Raw genomic sequence first — 18,634 nt, forward strand, 5'->3', positions numbered from 1 at the left:
AGCCGTAGGGAATGCTGCTGCAGCAGTCAGTTCTGGATGTGATGAAGGCCGGGCTCAGTGTTTGGGCAGCTGAGGGGGAGCGCGAGGAGCCGTGGTTCAGGTGGAGCAAGGCTGTTCTGGTGATTTGATTGGCACGTGTTCAAAGGAGAAGCTGCTGTTGAACATAACTCTGAAGTTGTGGATGTGTTTGGGGAGGGGGACAGAGTGGAGTTATCAATGGTACGGAAGATGTTGTCGATCGGGGCATCCGGGTGGCGTGGTGGTCTATTCTGTTGCCTACCGACCCGAGCACTGCTGGTTCGAATCCCCGTGTTACCTCCAGCCCGGTCGGGCGTCCCTACAGACACAATTGGCCGTGTCTATGGGTGGGAGGCCGGATGTGGGTATGTGTCCTGGTCGCTGCACTAGCGCCTCCTCTGTTCAGTTGGGGCACCTGTTCAGAGGGGAGGGGAGGGGAGGGGGAACTGGGGGGAAGGGCGTGATCCTCCCACGCGCTACGTCCCCTGGTGAAACTCCTCACTGTCAGGTGAAAAGAAGCGGCTGGCGACTCCACATGTATCGCAGGAGGCATGTGGTAGTCTGCAGCCCTCCCCGGATCGGCAGAGGGGGTGGAGCAGCGACCGGGACGGCTCGGAAGAGTGGGGTAATTGGATAGGTTCATTTGGGAGAAAAAGGGGGTGGGGGGGGAGTTATGAGTGGTTTTGGTGAGGGGTTTGGACCCAATGATGATCATACTTCTGTGTGATTGTAAGACTGAGGGACTTTTAAATGAGGATGATTCAACTTCCACAGTCCTCGTCGTCCTCCCTGATAAATGCGGGAAACGTTATGACAGGAATGGAGAGAAGGAACGGCACCACTGTAGGACACCGGCACCTTGCTTTGAAATGAGGCCGAGATGCGATATTACAGCCCCCCTCTGAACTTCTCCTCTGCGAGGGATGGAGGCAGCCTCGGATGTAATCTGGCTGATGGTTTGGAGATACAGAAGTAAGGCGGGATGAGAGCAAACTGAGGGGGAGGGAGGGAGGGAGAGAGAGGGGGTGGATAGAGGAGAGTGGCAGGTCTGAGGAGTGGAAGCAGGTTATCAGTGATGAACAGCGGGGAGACGGGGAGGGCGTAAAAGGAGACGAAAAGGCAATTCAAGTAATTTCAGGGAAGCGTGGGGAGGGAGGAGGCCGGAGGGGAGGGTAAGGGCTGAGATGAGGGAGCATATTTGTATGGACGAGACAGAGGAAGTGTATGCCGTGCTGCAAAAAAGTCACACGAAGTGATTTATAGACGTCGCTCTTTAAAAAATGCAAAATACTTCGTCAAGGAGTTCACGGGAATCGCAACAACTGACGAGGCGGTCCATCCGTTACCTTCCTTGTGTCCCCAGGGGACATTTCTGTCCACAAAACTTCCTACGAATTATTTCCGTACTCAAAGTAGGCCTGATAAGTAGTATTTTGAAAAAGTAAATTATGTCTGCCTTCATGTCTTGATCACGGATAGGTATGACAATGTAAATGTGTATGAGTCAACATCCATCCATCCATTATCCCAACGGCTTGTCCTGCTCTCAGGGTGGCGGGGATGCTGGAGCCGATCCCAGGGGTCACTGGGTGGCAGGCGGGAAGACACCCTGGACAGGCCGCCAGGCCATCACACAGAGCCCACACACACACACACATTCATACCTAGGGACAATTTAGTCCGGCCGAGTCACCCGACCTCCATGTCTTTGGACTGTGGGAGGAAACCCACGTAGACACGGGGAGAACATGCAAACTCCACACAGAGGACGACCCGGGACGACCCCCGAGGTTGGACTACCCTGGGGCTCGAACCCAGGACCCGTCTTGCCCACGCTAACCACTGCGGCACTGCGCCACCCCATAAATCAATATACTATTATCAATATTACCATAGTACCCCAACTTATGTAGACCCTATAGCTCTTATGTCTTCTCTTATAGGTTCCTGATATTACCTTCTGTAATTGAAGTGCAAAGTTACCATCATTCTCAGCAGCCCTTACTCGTTGCTCTACCCATTTATATTCTCTCACTTTCCATTGAACTCTGTGCTGATAAAATGTGGTTAGTCCTACCCCAGTTATCCAGAAACACTGGGTATCAGAGGCATTCCTGGCACTCCATACGGCAAACCTAAAGCCAGCGAGCAGCAACTCGCCAGTCGTCTTTAATAGAGAATTAATGATCAATCTCCAGGAGCCGCGACGCTGTCAAGTACATTGGACATGGAGCAGAGCAGTGTGTGGGCGTAAGATCACTCTTTCTCTTCACATTTTACACCTTAGAGTTGAATCTAGGATTCTGGGTTATGCCACCCTCAGAAGTTCTCTCATGACTCCCCCATCATGGGATGCATCTGGGAGGTAAAAGGGTTGTACGGGAGGCCGGGGATATGTTTTGACCCTGGACGTGTACAACGATGTGGACATTTATGCCCGGTATGGGCTCTTGAGGCCGCTGAGCACTTCTATATTTTTTTAAACTTTGATTTTGATATACTTTATCAATCCCCGTGGGGAAATTGCACTCTGCATTTAACCCATCCTAGCTGTGTAGCTAGGAGCAGTGGGCAGCCGGGCACCAAATCCAGTTCGTCTCGCCATGCCCAGACAGCGCTGTTAGCCCTAACATGTCTTTTTGGATGGTGGGGGGAAACCGGAGCACCCGGAGAAAACCCACCGCAGACACGGGGACAACATGCAAACTCCACACAGAGGACGGCCTGGGATGACCCCCCCAAGGTTGGACAACCCCGGGGTTCGAACCCAGGACCCTTTTGCTGTGAGGTGACAGCGCTAACCACTGGGCCACCGTGCCGCCCAATTTACATGTGTGAATGGATTTTGATTGGGTGGGTGCTGCGATGAATGCCCGATTTATACATTTCCAAGACTTTACAGGCTACGACACTCCCTATATTTGGGCAATGCAACCCAAATGAGTAAATCTCTAACGAAGTAGCGAATACTATGCATTAAGTAAAGACTCAACACAAAACTGCGAAAATAATTTACAAATGACTGGTACAACCCCGTCCCTTCGCTCCGTCATTCATAACAGTATTCTAGTCAAGCAGCGTTATGGCAGGCTCAAGAAGCCTTTAAGAAGGTCCGTACTCTTTGGGAGGAAATACCAGAGGAATCGGGGAAGACTCAAGTCAGATCTATGCTAGATAATACCTCTGGAGTGCATGAAAGCAAGTGGACCGATTGCCACCAGGCTGCACATTAAACCCTGCCACAACAGAGCAAGCCTTACCCAACTATTAGGGGCAGAGTCAATGCACCGAGGTGAAATTGAAGTGAAAAGGATGCGGGGAGGTACCGCAGCACCGCGAGGAAACCCTCACAAATGCCAAAGAAAGGCTGGGATTGAACACAGGATTGAAGGTACTTGCAATAAATCAACCATACTTACTCCTAAACAACTGTGTTGCCCTTATTATATTATTCATCCACTAATTTAATTCATTGTATGTAACCATTTAATCTGATTTAGGGCCAGGGCTGTCTGTAGTCTATATTAGTCAAAGTATGTTTCATGTTCCCTTTTAGGTAACTTGTTTACATTTCAGTGAATACTGTATTTTTCTACTGACCACACCGAACAATCTCCTGCTGCACCACCCCCAAATACCAATGGCTTGATGGTGTTTTTGGTGCGTAGGCATAAAGACCTATCGATTTTTGTACTGGATTGTCTGAGCTTCAGAGGTTACTAATCTGCAAAGCTGACCTTCACTGGCCTTTGGCTCTGTATCATCATTATCTGGAAAACCTTCACATACAGGTGCAAAACCACTGAAATCAATGGGATTAATCACAAAAGCTAACAAACTGAAGAAACTGCTGGATGAAAATCTATTTTTTTTCTCTCAATACTGATACTAACTATACTGGACGTTACAAGAAATGATAAAATTATGATAAAATGTTGGAAAATGTTCCAATTTTGATCAACCTGATGACAAGCTGTTTCAAAAGCCCTCTATTAAGTTAATGCAGTGTTGATGATACAAATATATTTTCTTTGATCAAAAGATTTTTTTGTAATTGACTGAATTAATATATAATTTAATCAATTATAATAACGTTTAATAATAATAACTTTTATTTCTATAGCACTATTCTAAAACAATTTTACAAAGTTCTTTACAAAGAAATAAACCGGACAATGCAAAAAATAAAAATTAAGACCAAGTAAGAGTAAAAATAAAAACAGTATGAATAGACAAAAATAAATATCAAACATTTGTAAAAGCTTTCACAAAAAGAAAAGTTTTAACACGAGATTTAAAAGAAGCTAGAGACCTGGTTGGTCTTAGTTCAACAGGAATAAAGGTCCATAGGGTGGAGGCTCTAACAGCAAACCCTTTGGGACAAACCGAGACCTGGGAATAACCAGCAGGGCTCCATCTGCGGATCATAATGGTTGAGAGGGCATTCACCAGGTCAATAAATTAGAAATGTATGCATGAGCAAGACCATGTAAGGCCTTAAAAGTGAGCAATGACATTTTTAAAATCGATTCAAAATATAACAGGGAGCCAGTGTAGGGAGGCAAGCACAGGAGTGATATGGTCATGCCTCTTTGTCCCGGTAATGAGCTGATCAGCCGCGTTTTGTACCAACTGCAAACGGTGGAGGGAGCCCTTGCTAATACCCAAGTAGAGTGCGTTGCAATAGTCAAGCCGGGAATAGATAAAAGCATGTACAACTATTTGCAGATCAACAATTGATATTAAATGACCTAATTTTGGAGACTACCTTGAGCTGGAGAAAGCATGACTGAACAACATGTTTGATTTGATTATAAAAACCGAGGTTAGCATCAAATATACTCGATTTTAAATTGATCTTGGGGTCATAGATTCCTAGCAGCCTGCTTAAGACTTCATGACAGACCATCAAGATTAGTGCCAAAAGGGCTGATGGAAATTGGGGGACCGAACAGATTGACCTCAAACTTATCACCATTAAATTCAAGAAAATTTTCAGAAATCCAGGATTTAATGTCAGAGAGGCAAGTTTTGAGATTTGCTAGGGCGCTAGGATCTGTGGTTTTTAGTGGCATGTATAAATGAGTGTTGTCAGCATAAAAATGGTAAAACACATCATGATTTTGAATGACCTGGCCAAGGGGCAGCATGGATATAGAAAACAGAAAGGGGCCATGAACTAAGCCGTGAGGAACACCACAACTCAACTAAGCCATCGGGGAAGTAGAGTTACCCAGGACAACAAAGAAAAAGCTCTGTTGGTGAGGTAAGAACATAATAAACTAAGAGCTGAGCCCTTGATGCCAACTTAAGTCTCCAAGCAATGTAAGAGGATACCGTGATCGACTGTGTCAAAGGCAGCACTTAAATCTAAAAGAACTATAATCAAGCAGTCACTTCTGTCTGCAGTCAGAGCAGTAGGTCATTAGTGACCTTAACTAGAGCGGTCTCGGTACTATGAAGTGCTCTAAAACCAGACTGGAAACTGTTAAAAACATTTTGTATTCTTTATGCACGCTCAATAATCCAGGTAAGGAAATAACAGAAAGGTGAATCAGTTCATCTGGACACAACATTTAGTGGGAGAAATGTTTTGTCACTCATCCAAGGGACTTTGTCAGTCTGACTTGTAGCGTCCATAAAAGAAATCAATTGAGACAAAATTGCTCTCTCCAGAACCTTAGATAAAAAAGACAATTTGGGGACTGGTCTGTAGTTACTTAAGGACATGGGATCTAAATTAGATTTCTTCAGCAATGGGTGAACAATGGCATGCTTAAAACTGTCTGGAAAGGACCCAGAGGCCAGAGAATTATTAAGAATTTGCAAAATAATGGGGGTAACAGTTGAAAATACCTCCTTGAGCAGCTTAGTGGGGATGATGTCTAAGATGCAGGAGTTCATATTGGAGACTGTGCTCTCTAACACTGAAGTTGTAATGGGTTGGAACTGGGGTAAAAGAGGCAGAATTAACATGGGGGATGGGATGAATGCAAGGGCCAGGTTGGATTTGGGACCTGATGTTCTCCACCTTATTTACAAAATGAGTGAGAAAATTTTTTGGACAGCTCAACATCAGATTTAAAAAAAAAAGAAAAGAAAGAAGAAGAAGTGGAGGGACCATTAATAACAGAATCAATTAACTTAAAGAGAACTTTGGGATTGTGGTTATTTATTGATATCAATTCAGAGAAGTTCGCTGATCATATCCTTAACTGCCTGCTGGTAAATTAACATTTGGTTTTTAAGGGTGTTATGTGCTAATTCGGACTTGTTGACCTTCCATTGTCATTTTGATTTTCTACAAAGTCTACTGAGGACGCGGGTGAGATCATTCAGCCAGGGAAGTTATTTGATTTTCCTGTCCTAGTTTTAAACGGTGCAATTTGGTCAACGAGGGCACTGATCGTTGAATGAATGATCAGTGAATTAATTTAGCAGTGCATCTGGATTGAGAGGGGATATAGAGGGATTAAAGGATGATGAATTAAAAGCATCACAGAATGGAACTGCAGAGCCAGCGATGAGAATACGAGAGCGTGTTTCAGGACAGTGACTAGGAATAGCAAGTTGTAGTGGGACTTTGAAAACGACAGCTTTATGGTCAGACACAAGCATAGCCGCCAGATTTACACACCCCAGATGAGAGTACAAGGTCTGAAATGTGACCTTTGGAGTATGCGGCCCCTTTAACAGATTGAATGAGGTTAAAAGAGTCTATAAGATCCAAAAAATGTGAAGTCAGGGAATGGGAAGGACAACACACATGAATATTAAAATCACCAAGAACAAGCACCCTGTCATATGTTGGCATGGCGATAGATAGAAGGTCAGAAAACTCGGAAATAAAACTAACTGAATTAGGGGGCCTGTAAATTAAGATGCCGAGTAAAGGGGAGGGGGGTGATTAAATAACATAAAACCTCGGTAACACTTTAGTATGGGGAACGTAGTCACCATTAATTAGGTGCTTATTAGCATGCAAATTAGCAACATATTGGCTCTTAATTGGTCATTATTACGTACTCATTAATGCCTTATTCTGCATGGCCTTATTATATAACCAGTAAGCCATTAACTATGAGTTTTCCCTCTATAACCCAGAAGTATTGCTTATTAGTAGTACCATCTCAATATGCTTTGCTTAGTATGGCCTTTATAAGGTGGTAGTACCACAAGAAGAGTTATTCTCCCTTACTAGCACTTAATGAATATGGTCTGTTCTTACATAACAAAACACAAAACTACAGGTGTTAATAGTGTTAAATTACTGTAAATTAAGTTTTTGTTACTTAGAATATGTTCCCCATACTAAAGTGACATCTTGATCATTACTAATTCACTAGTAATTAAGTTTTTTTATGTTCCCCATACTAAAGTGTTACCAAAACCTCAAATCAGTTCATCTGGCTACAGCGTTTATTGACAGATATGTTTCCTCACTCAGAAAGCTGAGATGGCTTGTGCGATAGTTGATGAGCGAAAATCAGTATGAATTCAAGATACAAATCTGTCTTAGGAAATTGTTGTAAAGCGGTGTACAAAATCTCCATAATGTATTCAGCAATTAAAATCTTATCGTAACTGATACGCACAATGGCAAAATCTGCAAAGATGTGATCCAGGTTGTGAAAAAAAAAGCCCGGAATGACCCTTTAACTGGCTGAGTTACCCGGACCCCGAGTTGCCCGTGTTGATCCTTTCCAGACCATCTCAACTATATATGCCCGCATTGCCCTCAGTGCCAGCCATAAACTATCTGATAATATCTACAATCTTACAGTAATAGACAGTAAATATGAATTTCAAACAGTGGCACATTTCATGGTAGGAATTATAGCCACCAAAGAAGAAGAAATCAAACAAAATGAAAAGAAGTACAGGGGAGTCGGTGGCTATCCAGCTCAGCAAAACACCAAGAGCAACTGAACATCCATCCATTATCCAGACCGCTTATCCTGCTCTCAGGGTCACGGGGATGCTGGAGCCTATCCCAGCAGCCATTGGGCACCAGGCGGGGAGACACCCTGGACAGGCCGCCAGGCCATCACAGGGTCCACACACACACCTAGGGACAATTTAGTATGGCCGATCCACCTGACCTACAGGTCTTTGGATTGTGGGAGGAAACCCACGCAGACACGGGGAGAACATGCAAACTCCACACAGAGGACGACCCGGGACGACCCCCAAGGTTGGACTACCCCGGGGCTCGAACCAAGGACCTTCTTGCTGTGAGGCGACCTCGCTAACCACTGCGCCCCTGTGCCTAATCGAAGACTGATGGAGAAACTGGAGGATTGAACCTGTCCTGGCAGTCAGACGTCATGCTACTGGAGGGCACAATGAGATGAGAAGTAGGGATTTAAACTCCTTTCCTGTCGAAGGGTTTTTACTTGTCTCGTCATTAGGAAGTAATGCTGCCAGCTGAGGTTGATGAGATAATGAGAGAAATTAGGTCCCCTATACTTTGTCCTTAAAAGGTTGCCATCCTCCTCCCTCCCTCCCTCCCTCCCCAGCAGCCACGTAACTTGTATAATTTGACTCATAATAGCAGTGCAGTGAAAAACTGCCCCAGGAGTCATGACTTAATGCGTAACTGCCAGTAACCCGGCAAGAAAGGAAATCTGTACGAAACGTGCTACACAAACTAAACGACAAACAATCCGTTTCAGGTGAAAATGGTTGGCTGCTTAGGGCAGATGTGGACAAAACGGGACTCGGGGGTAGAAGGGAGTTAAGCAACATGACCAAGATGGCGAGAGATGAAAATGGAAGTACATTTTGCTCATAACCGAAGGGTGACGGCAGGCGGCGGAACACTAAAAGATGTCCTTACACAAGGTTGCAAGAAGATGGTGCACAGTCAAGACTCGGCCCTATCAGCATCCACTCCATTTGGCTCTCCAGAAAAAGGTCAGCGAGATTGACTGGCCCGCTCAACACTCGCCATTAAAATCTGACATTTCTGTATCCTGCAAGTGTCTCAACCTCGGGGAAGGCGGAGATATCGAACTGAATTATAGTAGGGACGCTGCACTCTGTCAGTGTAGGGTCGGATCATTTGAAATGCTAAGGAGGCGGCACGGTGGCGCAGTGGTTAGCGCGGTCGCCTCACGGCAAGAAGGTCCTGGGTTCAAGCCCCGGGGTAGTTAAGCCTTGGGGGTCGTGCCGGGTCGTCCTCTGTGTGGAGTTTGCATGTCCTGCGTGTAGGTCAGGTGACTGGCTGTACTAAATTGTGTGTGTGGGCCCTGTGATGGCCTGGCGGCCTGTCCACGGTGTCTCCCCGCCTGCCGCTGGGACAGGCTCCAGCATCTCCGCGGCCCTGAGAGCAGGGTAAGTGGTTTGGATGATGGATGAAATGGTAAAGATGGCGACACAAACAGTGTCAGACCAACTGAGGTCATGTGTTCAGCAAGACCGGTCAGTCGAAGCGTCTATTTCGATACGTCATCAAGGAAACGCACCAATCACACGTTGAGATTCCAGCAGCTGCACCGCTGTTATCTACCACACATCACACGTTCTCGTTAAATGCGTGCATGAAATGATCGTTAGGTGTGCAGGACTGCTTGAATTCAGCGTCTTGATTTCAGTGGTTCCTGAGGCGGCGGCTAGCGCATGTACACAGGCACCCGTCAAGAGGCATAGGAGACCTGTTTCTGTGCAGACAGCCTCCTTGGGACCAAACCTTAACACTCCATACTGTGTGAGATTTGCCAGCATTCCTAAAGCCGCCCATGCATTACCCAAACCGCTTACCCTGCTGTCAGGGTCTCGGGCATGCCGGAGCCAATCCCAGCAGTCACCGGGCGGCCGCGGGGAGACACCCTGGACAGGTCTCAGAACGTTAGAAATGCTTCCAAGATGGCGTACAAGAGAGACGGCTTCCCTAGACAGGCTTGGGATGAAGCTTTGGGGTGGGTCGTTCTCTGAATGACAGACTGCAATGTAGGCTGGACTAGCAAGCATGCCCATAACTTCACAAACCTTAAAATAGAAGCAAGGAGGCCCAAATGGAAACTGGCACGAAAGACGGGTTGTCTGTCTCAAAATAGTATCGTAAATATCCATCCATCCATTATCCAAGCCACTTATCCTGCTCTCAGGGTTTTTATCCCTTATTTAACTATCCCAGCAGCCATGGGCGCCAGGCGGGGAGACACCCTGGACAGGCCGCCAGGCCGTCACACAGGGCCCACACACACACCCAGGGACAATGTAGTCCGGCCGAGTCACCTGACCTACATGTCTTTGGAGGGTGGGAGGAAACCCACGCAGACACGGGGAGAACATGCAAACTCCACACAGAAGACGACCCGGGACGACCCCCAAGGTTGGACTACCCCGGGGCTCGAACCCAGGACCTGCTTGCTGTGAGGCGACCGCACTAACCACTGCACCACCGTGCCATCCCATAAATAAATAAACAAATAAATTATATATATATATATATATATATATATATATATATATATATATATATATATATATATATATATATATATATATATATATATATATACACTACCGTTCAAAAGTTTGGGATCACCCAAACAATTTCGTGTTTTCCATGAAAAGTCACACTTATTCACCACCATATGTTGTGAAATGAATAGAAAATAGAGTCAAGACATTGACAAGGTTAGAAATAATGATTTGTATTTGAAATAAGATTTTTTTTACATCAAACTTTGCTTTCGTCAAAGAATCCTCCATTTGCAGCAATTACAGCATTGCAGACCTTTGGCATTCTAGCTGTTAATTTGTTGAGGTAATCTGGAGAAATTGCACCCCACGCTTCCAGAAGCAGCTCCCACAAGTTGGATTGGTTGGATGGGCACTTCTTTGAGCAGATTGAGTTTCTGGAGCATCACATTTGTGGGGTCAATTAAACGCTCAAAATGGCCAGAAAAAGAGAACTTTCATCTGAAACTCGACAGTCTATTCTTGTTCTTAGAAATGAAGGCTATTCCATGCGAGAAATTGCTAAGAAATTGAAGATTTCCTACACCGGTGTGTACTACTCCCTTCAGAGGACAGCACAAACAGGCTCTAACCAGAGTAGAAAAAGAAGTGGGAGGCCGCGTTGCACAACTGAGCAAGAAGATAAGTACATTAGAGTCTCTAGTTTGAGAAACAGACGCCTCACAGGTCCCCAACTGGCATCTTCATTAAATAGTACCTGTTAGAGCCTGTTTGTGCTGTCCTCTGAAGGGAGTAGTACACACCGGTGTAGGAAATCTTCAATTTCTTAGCAATTTCTCGCATGGAATAGCCTTCATTTCTAAGAACAAGAATAGACTGTCGAGTTTCAGATGAAAGTTCTCTTTTTCTGGCCATTTTGAGCGTTTAATTGACCCCACAAATGTGATGCTCCAGAAACTCAATCTGCTCAAAGAAGTGCCCATCCAACCAGTCCAACTTGTGGGAGCTGCTTCTGGAAGCGTGGGGTGCAATTTCTCCAGATTGCCTCAACAAATTAACAGCTAGAATGCCAAAGGTCTGCAATGCTGTAATTGCTGCAAATGGAGGATTCTTTGACGAAAGCAAAGTTTGATGTAAAAAAAATCTTATTTCAAATACAAATCATTATTTCTAACCTTGTCAATGTCTTGACTCTATTTTCTATTCATTTCACAACATATGGTGGTGAATAAGTGTGACTTTTCATGGAAAACACAAAATTGTTTGGGTGATCCCAAACTTTTGAACGGTAGTGTATATATATATATATGCATGCCGTGTGTACAATCGAGGTGACAATCACATTTTGATCAAATTAGATATTCAAATCTTCATGCAGCTGTCCTAATATTGGTTGTTATCTTTGCTCCGTTAGTTCGTTCAGCTAGTTTAAGAAGGAGCAAATCCTTTCCCGGGGTTCCCATGTGTCCTGGGAAACCTGGAAATTGATAAACTTGTTTTCCAGTGATGGGAAAGAAAAAAAACCTGGAAAATGATAAAACTGCATATTTCCGGGACATTAGTCCCGGAAATATTACTGACCTCATGCCAACTTGTAAAATAAGGTATTAATATAATATTCTTTACTTGCTGGGATTGCACGTTTTTAGCTGAGACTGCACATTTGTTGTCATAGTTGTTGAGATGTCACAGCAGTGTTCAGGGACCAGTTAAACGGCACACGGTCCGTTTAGAGACGGTTGAGGATCCACTGGTAGATAACACAACCTACCGCGAGAAACGACTGTAATGTATATCCAAGCACAAAAAACAGGGAAATGTCCTTGAAAAGTCCTGGAAAATGATTTCCTAAGGTGGGATCCCCGTTTCTCTGCTGATCGATCCCACGTGTAAAAGCGATACACAAATCTATCAAGGATTGTATAGGTACTAACCAAAAAATCATGTAAATGATGCCTCGTAGTATCATGAAATCAGCCACGTTGATGGCACATTTATGCTGCACCATACAGAGAACAACTGAATAAAGCCTGATTCTTACATGGACTTGGGAAGGACTTCTGACTGCAGGGACTGTGTTTCTTATAACCCTTTTTTCATGTGAGAGATCTCCTATAAACACTGTTGTCACAGTAGGAAAAACAGACGCACGTTAGCATTCAAACAGGTGAGCAAAACTCTCTTACCTCCTTAGCTTTCCTGTGTCTGTCCTTGCTGTCTCTGTCCCTGTCTTTGCCCTCATCCCCAGCATGTGGGGAGTAAGACACCGTCCTCCAGTCACGGGGGGAGCTGGTAATGCTTGGCACCTTTGCCTCAGGAGCGCTGTTCTCCTCGTTGAGGGAGCGGGACGACCTCCTGGTGAACAGGCTCTTCTTCAGGGCCTTCACCCTCAGGCTCTCGCTGTTACTCCCATCTGAGCAGCACCAATCGCCCGAGGCACCATTGTCCACCTTGATGTTGTGGCCCGTGGTGTGGCACTGGAAGACGTGTGGGGAGAGAGTGGGGTCGGGGTGGGGCTGCAGGTGGGAATGGGAAGGCGGAGGGGGGTGGTGGTGGTCAGGGGTGGCAGCATGAGAGCCCGGGGCCGCCGCCACCGCCGCCGCCTCCGCCACCTGTCTCCCGTTGGCCTCCGGCTCCTGGATCTTTTCGTCCAGCTTGTTGAGTTTGGAGAGCACCTGAGAGATCTCCCCACGCACCCCCGAGAGAGACTCCAGCTTCTTCTCGATCTCCCCTATCCGCATCACCAGCTTGCACACGCTGGACTTGAGCTCGTCGTCCGTGTTGTCCAGAGACTGAAAGAGGCGGTCAAGCTTGGACTTGGCCAGTTTGACCGTGTTGCGGTCCGGGGAGCTGTCACCGTCCGACCTGAGCGTTAACTGAGAGAGGGAGCCGTTGCTGTTGTAGCACGACGACTGGATGAGGCCCAGGGAGTCGCACACGCTCATGTCGTCAAGGAAACGGAATATATCACTTATGTCGTCACTGACGATCTCCGAGTCCTCATCCGAGTGTTTGAAGGCGTGTCTTTCTCTTCCACCATACTTGGCAGGGTATTCCTTTACCTTGGTGTGCTCTGCCTGCTCGGTCTGCGTCCCGACACTGGCCGAGCAGTCTAACACCCCTTCCTGAAACGATAAACCGTTCACGTGTTTGTCCCTGTATCTTTTTGCAGGTTCTCTCTTGTCCAAACCCCCAGGACCACATGCCATGGTTGCCACCTCTTTCACCGCTGTTCCATTCGTCTTTTTGACAAACCCCGAGGCCGAGGCCGAGGCAGCGGCTTTGAGCTTGGGGCTCTGGAAACGCTGCTCGCTGTCGCTGGTTACGATGCCGATGTTGTGGCGGTGGTTCTCTTTGAGCGGCTTGCTGTTTAGAAAGGGCCTGACAAAATCTGAAGGCCCTTCCTCGGCGTTGAGGCTGAGGCTCTTCACTGGCCACGCTGGCTGCTTCCCCGGCCTGTTGGCACGCCTCCGGTTGCTCACGCTCTCGGAGACTGTGGTCGGGCCAAAGTAGGTGGACGCCTGCAGATCGTCCAGGCTCTCGTGTTTCACGTGTCGTCTGTCCTGGACAGGCGGATTCAGGGTGGGTTCGAAGTAGGGGTTGTTGTAGGGCAGTTCAAAGCTGCGGTTGAAGAAGGTAACGGGCTTGTGGAGCTCCCTCCTGTGGTAGACTACGCCAGCCTTAATGCCTTGCTTGGACTCTGTGGTGATGACCTGCAATGGGCAGCCAGACACAGAAGCGTTTTTATACCACTCCAACCCTGCCGGTACACCACGTATGCATGAATTGGGCTCATCATTAAAGCAATAGTTCGGATTTTTGTAAGTCCACCCCGATTTCATACTCACTACTCATGTAGCACATATGTAGGAATGATTTTCACAGCCATCCGTCATTGTCTTCACGTTGGACAAGCAGCTCTGCCATGACATCTACGGTTGAAAGCAGTTAATGGAGGACAAATTCACAATCCCCCTTCAGTGTAACAACCCAAAACCCTCCACCGTTCAGCCAAAGCTGACAAGATGCTGCAGCAGCCTATCACAGCGAATTTGAGGGGTCCTTTTAAAAGTTTACGGTTTTTATTGCGATTGTAACGTGCATGGATAAGAAGACACGCTGGCCGCTGGCTGGCGGGTCTGAGGCTTTAGTCGAGCGGTTAGCGATGCCTCCTGCGGTGCGGGCGATACGGGTTCGCTTCCCGGCCGCGGCACTTCCTGTGGTTGCGTTGCCCCCCGAATTCGCTACACTATGTCTGCTGTGCCATGGCGGAGTTACTGCCGCCTGGTGACTGCTCGGAGGCGGGAATGCAGCAAGTAAAAACACGACCATAACCGGCCGTAAAAATGACTGTACAATCTTAAATTAACCACTTGAATTCCCTTTGGTAGACCGCTGTAGCATCGTGTTAGCTTTGCCTGAACCAGCGGAGTGCGTTTCCTCCCTCCCTCCCCAGTCGGCTCTGCGCATCACTAGTCCGCAGACAGGAAACTGGAATGACCGCTGCAGTAGAGACCGGAAGTCGGTGGACTACAGCTATGCACAGAGTGGATTGTACCTGGCCAGTTACCCCACTCTTCTGAGCCGTCCCAGTCGCTTGCTCCACCCCTCTTGCCGATCCGGGGAGGGCTGCAGACTGCCACGTCTCCTCCGAAACATGCGGAGTCGCCAGCTGCTTCTTTTCACCTGACAGTGAGGAGTTTCACCAGGGGGGCGTAGCGCGTGGAAGGATCACGCTACCCCCCCCCCCCGAACAGGCGCCCCGACCGACCAGAGGAGACGCTAGTGCAGCGACCAGGACACATACCCACATCCGGCTTCCCACCCGCAGACACGGCCAATTGTGTCTGTAGGGACGCCCGACCAAGCCGGAGGTAACACGGGGATTCGAACCGGCGATCCCACGCTACCCGCACGTGTGTTTTTGCGTTGAATGGGTTTTTTGGTTTTGTCCTCCATTAACTGCATTGAACTGTATGACAAGCAGCAGTTGTGTCCAAAGATGGATGACTGTGAAAATGAAACCTACTCATGTACTACACGGGCGATGAGTATAAAAGAGATAGACTTAAAAAAAATCCAAAGTATTCCTTTAAAAATACCGGACAGTTACAACTGGCCCAGACTAGTGACAGAAACAAGGAATAAAAACATCCCTCCCATTCTGAACCCAGCTCACTGGCTGCCACTTAGAGCTAAAATACACGTGAATATCATTTCATTTACCTATAAACCTTTAAATGGACTAGAATCTGTGCTGCATCAACATGTTCCTGATGGAGCCACAATCTTCCAACCATCAGAAGAAGAAGAACCAGGATGTACAGGAAGTTTCACTCTGTGTATGTATGTGGTCTTTATAGTTGGTTTCTCATTGGAACTGGCAGCAGAAACTTGATTAAAAACTTTTATCCATTTACTCAGAACACAGCTGTTTAATGTTTAATGGCAGTTTCAGTCTTCTTACTTTTATTTATTAGCTCTTAATCTGCTGTGCGTTAACTGGGGGTTTTTTATCTGTTTTAATTGAACCAATTTTATTTTTAATTATGTCGCTCTTGTCACACTATGTCACACTTAAGCCCCCCTAAGGCTAATTTGTCATTTGTGGTATTGGGCTACACAAATAGAATTGACTTGACTTGACTCTATTTTATTATTCTGTTAACTTGACATAAATTGTGCTCACTCTATTTTATAACCTATTTTCTAACATTTTTTGTAACATTTTTTATTTTTATTTCATTAACTAGCAGAAGTACCCGGAATTGCCCGAGGAAAATGTTGTCACCAAAACAACCAACACGATCTGATCTGCTGAGAAATCCCTTTGATTGATATGAGGTAACAACGTATGGCATCGAATAGCCAAAAGACGCCACATGTTGCCGCAAAATAAACTCAATTTCAGAAATAAATTATTTTTTTACTTGGTTTTTGAGATATTTCCCGAACTGTGCAATCCTTGGAAAGTGATGATTCTAAAGATACCTTTGTTTTTTTTCTACAATGAGTATTTCTGGAGTTTTATGCGAACATACAAACCTACACTCTTGCTTTATGTATATAAAAAGATTTATCTTGTTTTCTCGTTTTCTCATTACCTTCTTTTAATCTGTCCACGTCCATTTCATGCTAAGTGCAGTGTATTGTGTTATAATGTATGAAATGTACTATATAATTGATTGATTGATTGATTGGTTGATTGGTTGATTGATTGATTGATTGATTGATTGCTTGCTTGCTTGATTGATTGATTGATTGATTGGTTGGTTGGTTGGTTGGTTGGTTGGTTGGTTGGTTGATTGGTTGGTTGGTTGGTTGGTTGGTTGGTTGGTTAAGAATTAAAACTTGAGATTTGGCACAAATCTTTGCAGATGGCTTCATGAATTGGATATTATGATAAAACAGATCAGTTAGAAGCAGTAATTTGACTAAGTTGTCATTCAAACTAATTGCATTTTTTAATTAGAGATACTTTTCTTAATAGAGCTGAAGATAATAGAAGACTGTCCACTTTATCATTCATCACTTTATCATTTTATCACTTTATCATTTTATCAGAGAGAAGATCAAATATCACAGGTCTACATTCGCTGCTCACTATGTCCTCTATACATATATTAAAAAAAAGAAAAAAGGACTAATATACAAGTCCTTCATGGTCTTTTTATATTCCAGTACACAAAACCAAGACCTGCAACACCATTTCTACTGATTAGGGTCGTAGATAGTGCCAAATAAATAAATACATAAATAAATAGTGTGGCGACCCCTGGGAAACAGGGAACAAGCTGGAAGAAGAAGGAGGAGGCGTGTCGTAAATAGTGCCACAGCAGCATTGGGTATTTTTACATTGAGAATTACTGAACAAGTAGAAGGTCTGAGTGATAATGACCAGAATCGCCTGTCAAGATACTTCTGACTGAGTACCTTGGTATCAATAACATGATGACATGATCACCAGTAATGTGGACGTGAAGACCAAGCAGGTGGAGACATTCATGGTTCATTGCACACAGCTAAAAGAGTGGAATAAGTTCAGAAAACTGTCTCACTTCACTGTAAGGCAGCCTTTAAGACCCGGAAATGACAACATTTAAGTTATGTCACTGTATTACCAGAGCCACAACCCCACAACACGTCTAGTCTCATCTCACCATGTCAACACTGATATATCGCCTGGCTCTAATAAGCAAGATTAGAATGAGGTTCAGGTAGTGACCGTGAACTCCATCATTTCCTCAGGCTGAATGAAAGACAGAAAGGTATGTGTAGGAGACAGACCTGCGGGGAGAAGGCCTGGAGATTGTGAAAGTCCTCTTTGAAGATGGTCCTCTTCTGGACACACGAGTGAACTGAGAAGGGCTCTGGGTGGCTGATGTGCTGAAGAGAGTCCTGGTCCGTGGTGGACTCGCTGTCGATGTCCATAGGAAAGTAGGTGCTCTGCATCTCGCAGGGTGGGGAGGGCGGACTGCCACTAGAGTACTGGGGCAGATGCTGCAGCTTTTCCAGAGACACCGCTCGGCATTTTAAATCCTTGCTGACGCCCAAAAGGAAGTTGGGGTCCGAGGTGGAAATGAACTGTTGGCAGTTGTTGCACTCTAATTTAGGACAGGGAGGGGCTTTCGGGGACACTGGGTGTTGGTGGAGTTGGTGGTGTTGGTGGTAGTGGTGATGGTGGTGGTGTCCTTCTCTGGGATGATCTGTGTGCTCGTACCCCACCCTATCGCAATCCTTGAACTCATAGGCATCTGTCTCGGACCTGCACGGCTGCAACGGCTTGTTCTTGTACAGCTTGGCCCTGTGGATCACCGGGAGCTTGTCTTTGGCCGCGCCCCCGTTCATCTGGATCAGGTTAAACATAGTGACAATGTCAGCGGCCACCATCAGCTTCTTCGACTGCTGGTCCTCCACGGAGCAGCGCATCTTGTCTTTGAAGAGCGTGGCGGGGAAAGCCGGGTCCATGCAGGCCGTGTAGAAGAGCAGACTGCGGAGCTTGGCGAGGTGCATCAGGTCGAAACGTGCGCACAGGAACTTGCACAGGTCCTGGTACGACATGGTGCTGTGCTTGCTGTCCAGCTCCTCCAGGATCCGCACCAGGAACAGAGGGTACTCGGGAGGGGGGTCCATGGCAGCGGCGGCGGCGGCGGCGTGGCAGGGATGGAGGCTAGATGTGGTCCTGTGC

The 18,634-nt window shown here is 46.2% G+C and overlaps 1 protein-coding gene across 1 annotated transcript in view; it reads right to left on the reverse strand.

Moving 5' to 3' along the window:
* minar1 (membrane integral NOTCH2 associated receptor 1) overlaps nt 1–18,579 on the reverse strand; it is a 32,107-nt gene extending 13,528 nt beyond the window's left edge. The window contains exons 1-3 of the mRNA XM_056279237.1: nt 17,734–18,579; nt 13,032–14,159; nt 12,633–12,962 (exon numbers count right to left, since the gene is read on the reverse strand). Coding sequence (XP_056135212.1) covers nt 12,633–12,962; nt 13,032–14,159; nt 17,734–18,579 — 2,304 coding nt within the window. The remainder of the gene's footprint in view (nt 1–12,632; nt 12,963–13,031; nt 14,160–17,733) is intronic.
* Nucleotides 18,580–18,634: the final 55 nt, after the last annotated feature.

The sequence above is a fragment of the Lampris incognitus genome, chromosome 4, assembly GCF_029633865.1.
Source record: "Lampris incognitus isolate fLamInc1 chromosome 4, fLamInc1.hap2, whole genome shotgun sequence".
In the NCBI taxonomy this organism is placed as follows: Eukaryota; Metazoa; Chordata; class Actinopteri; order Lampriformes; family Lampridae; genus Lampris; species Lampris incognitus.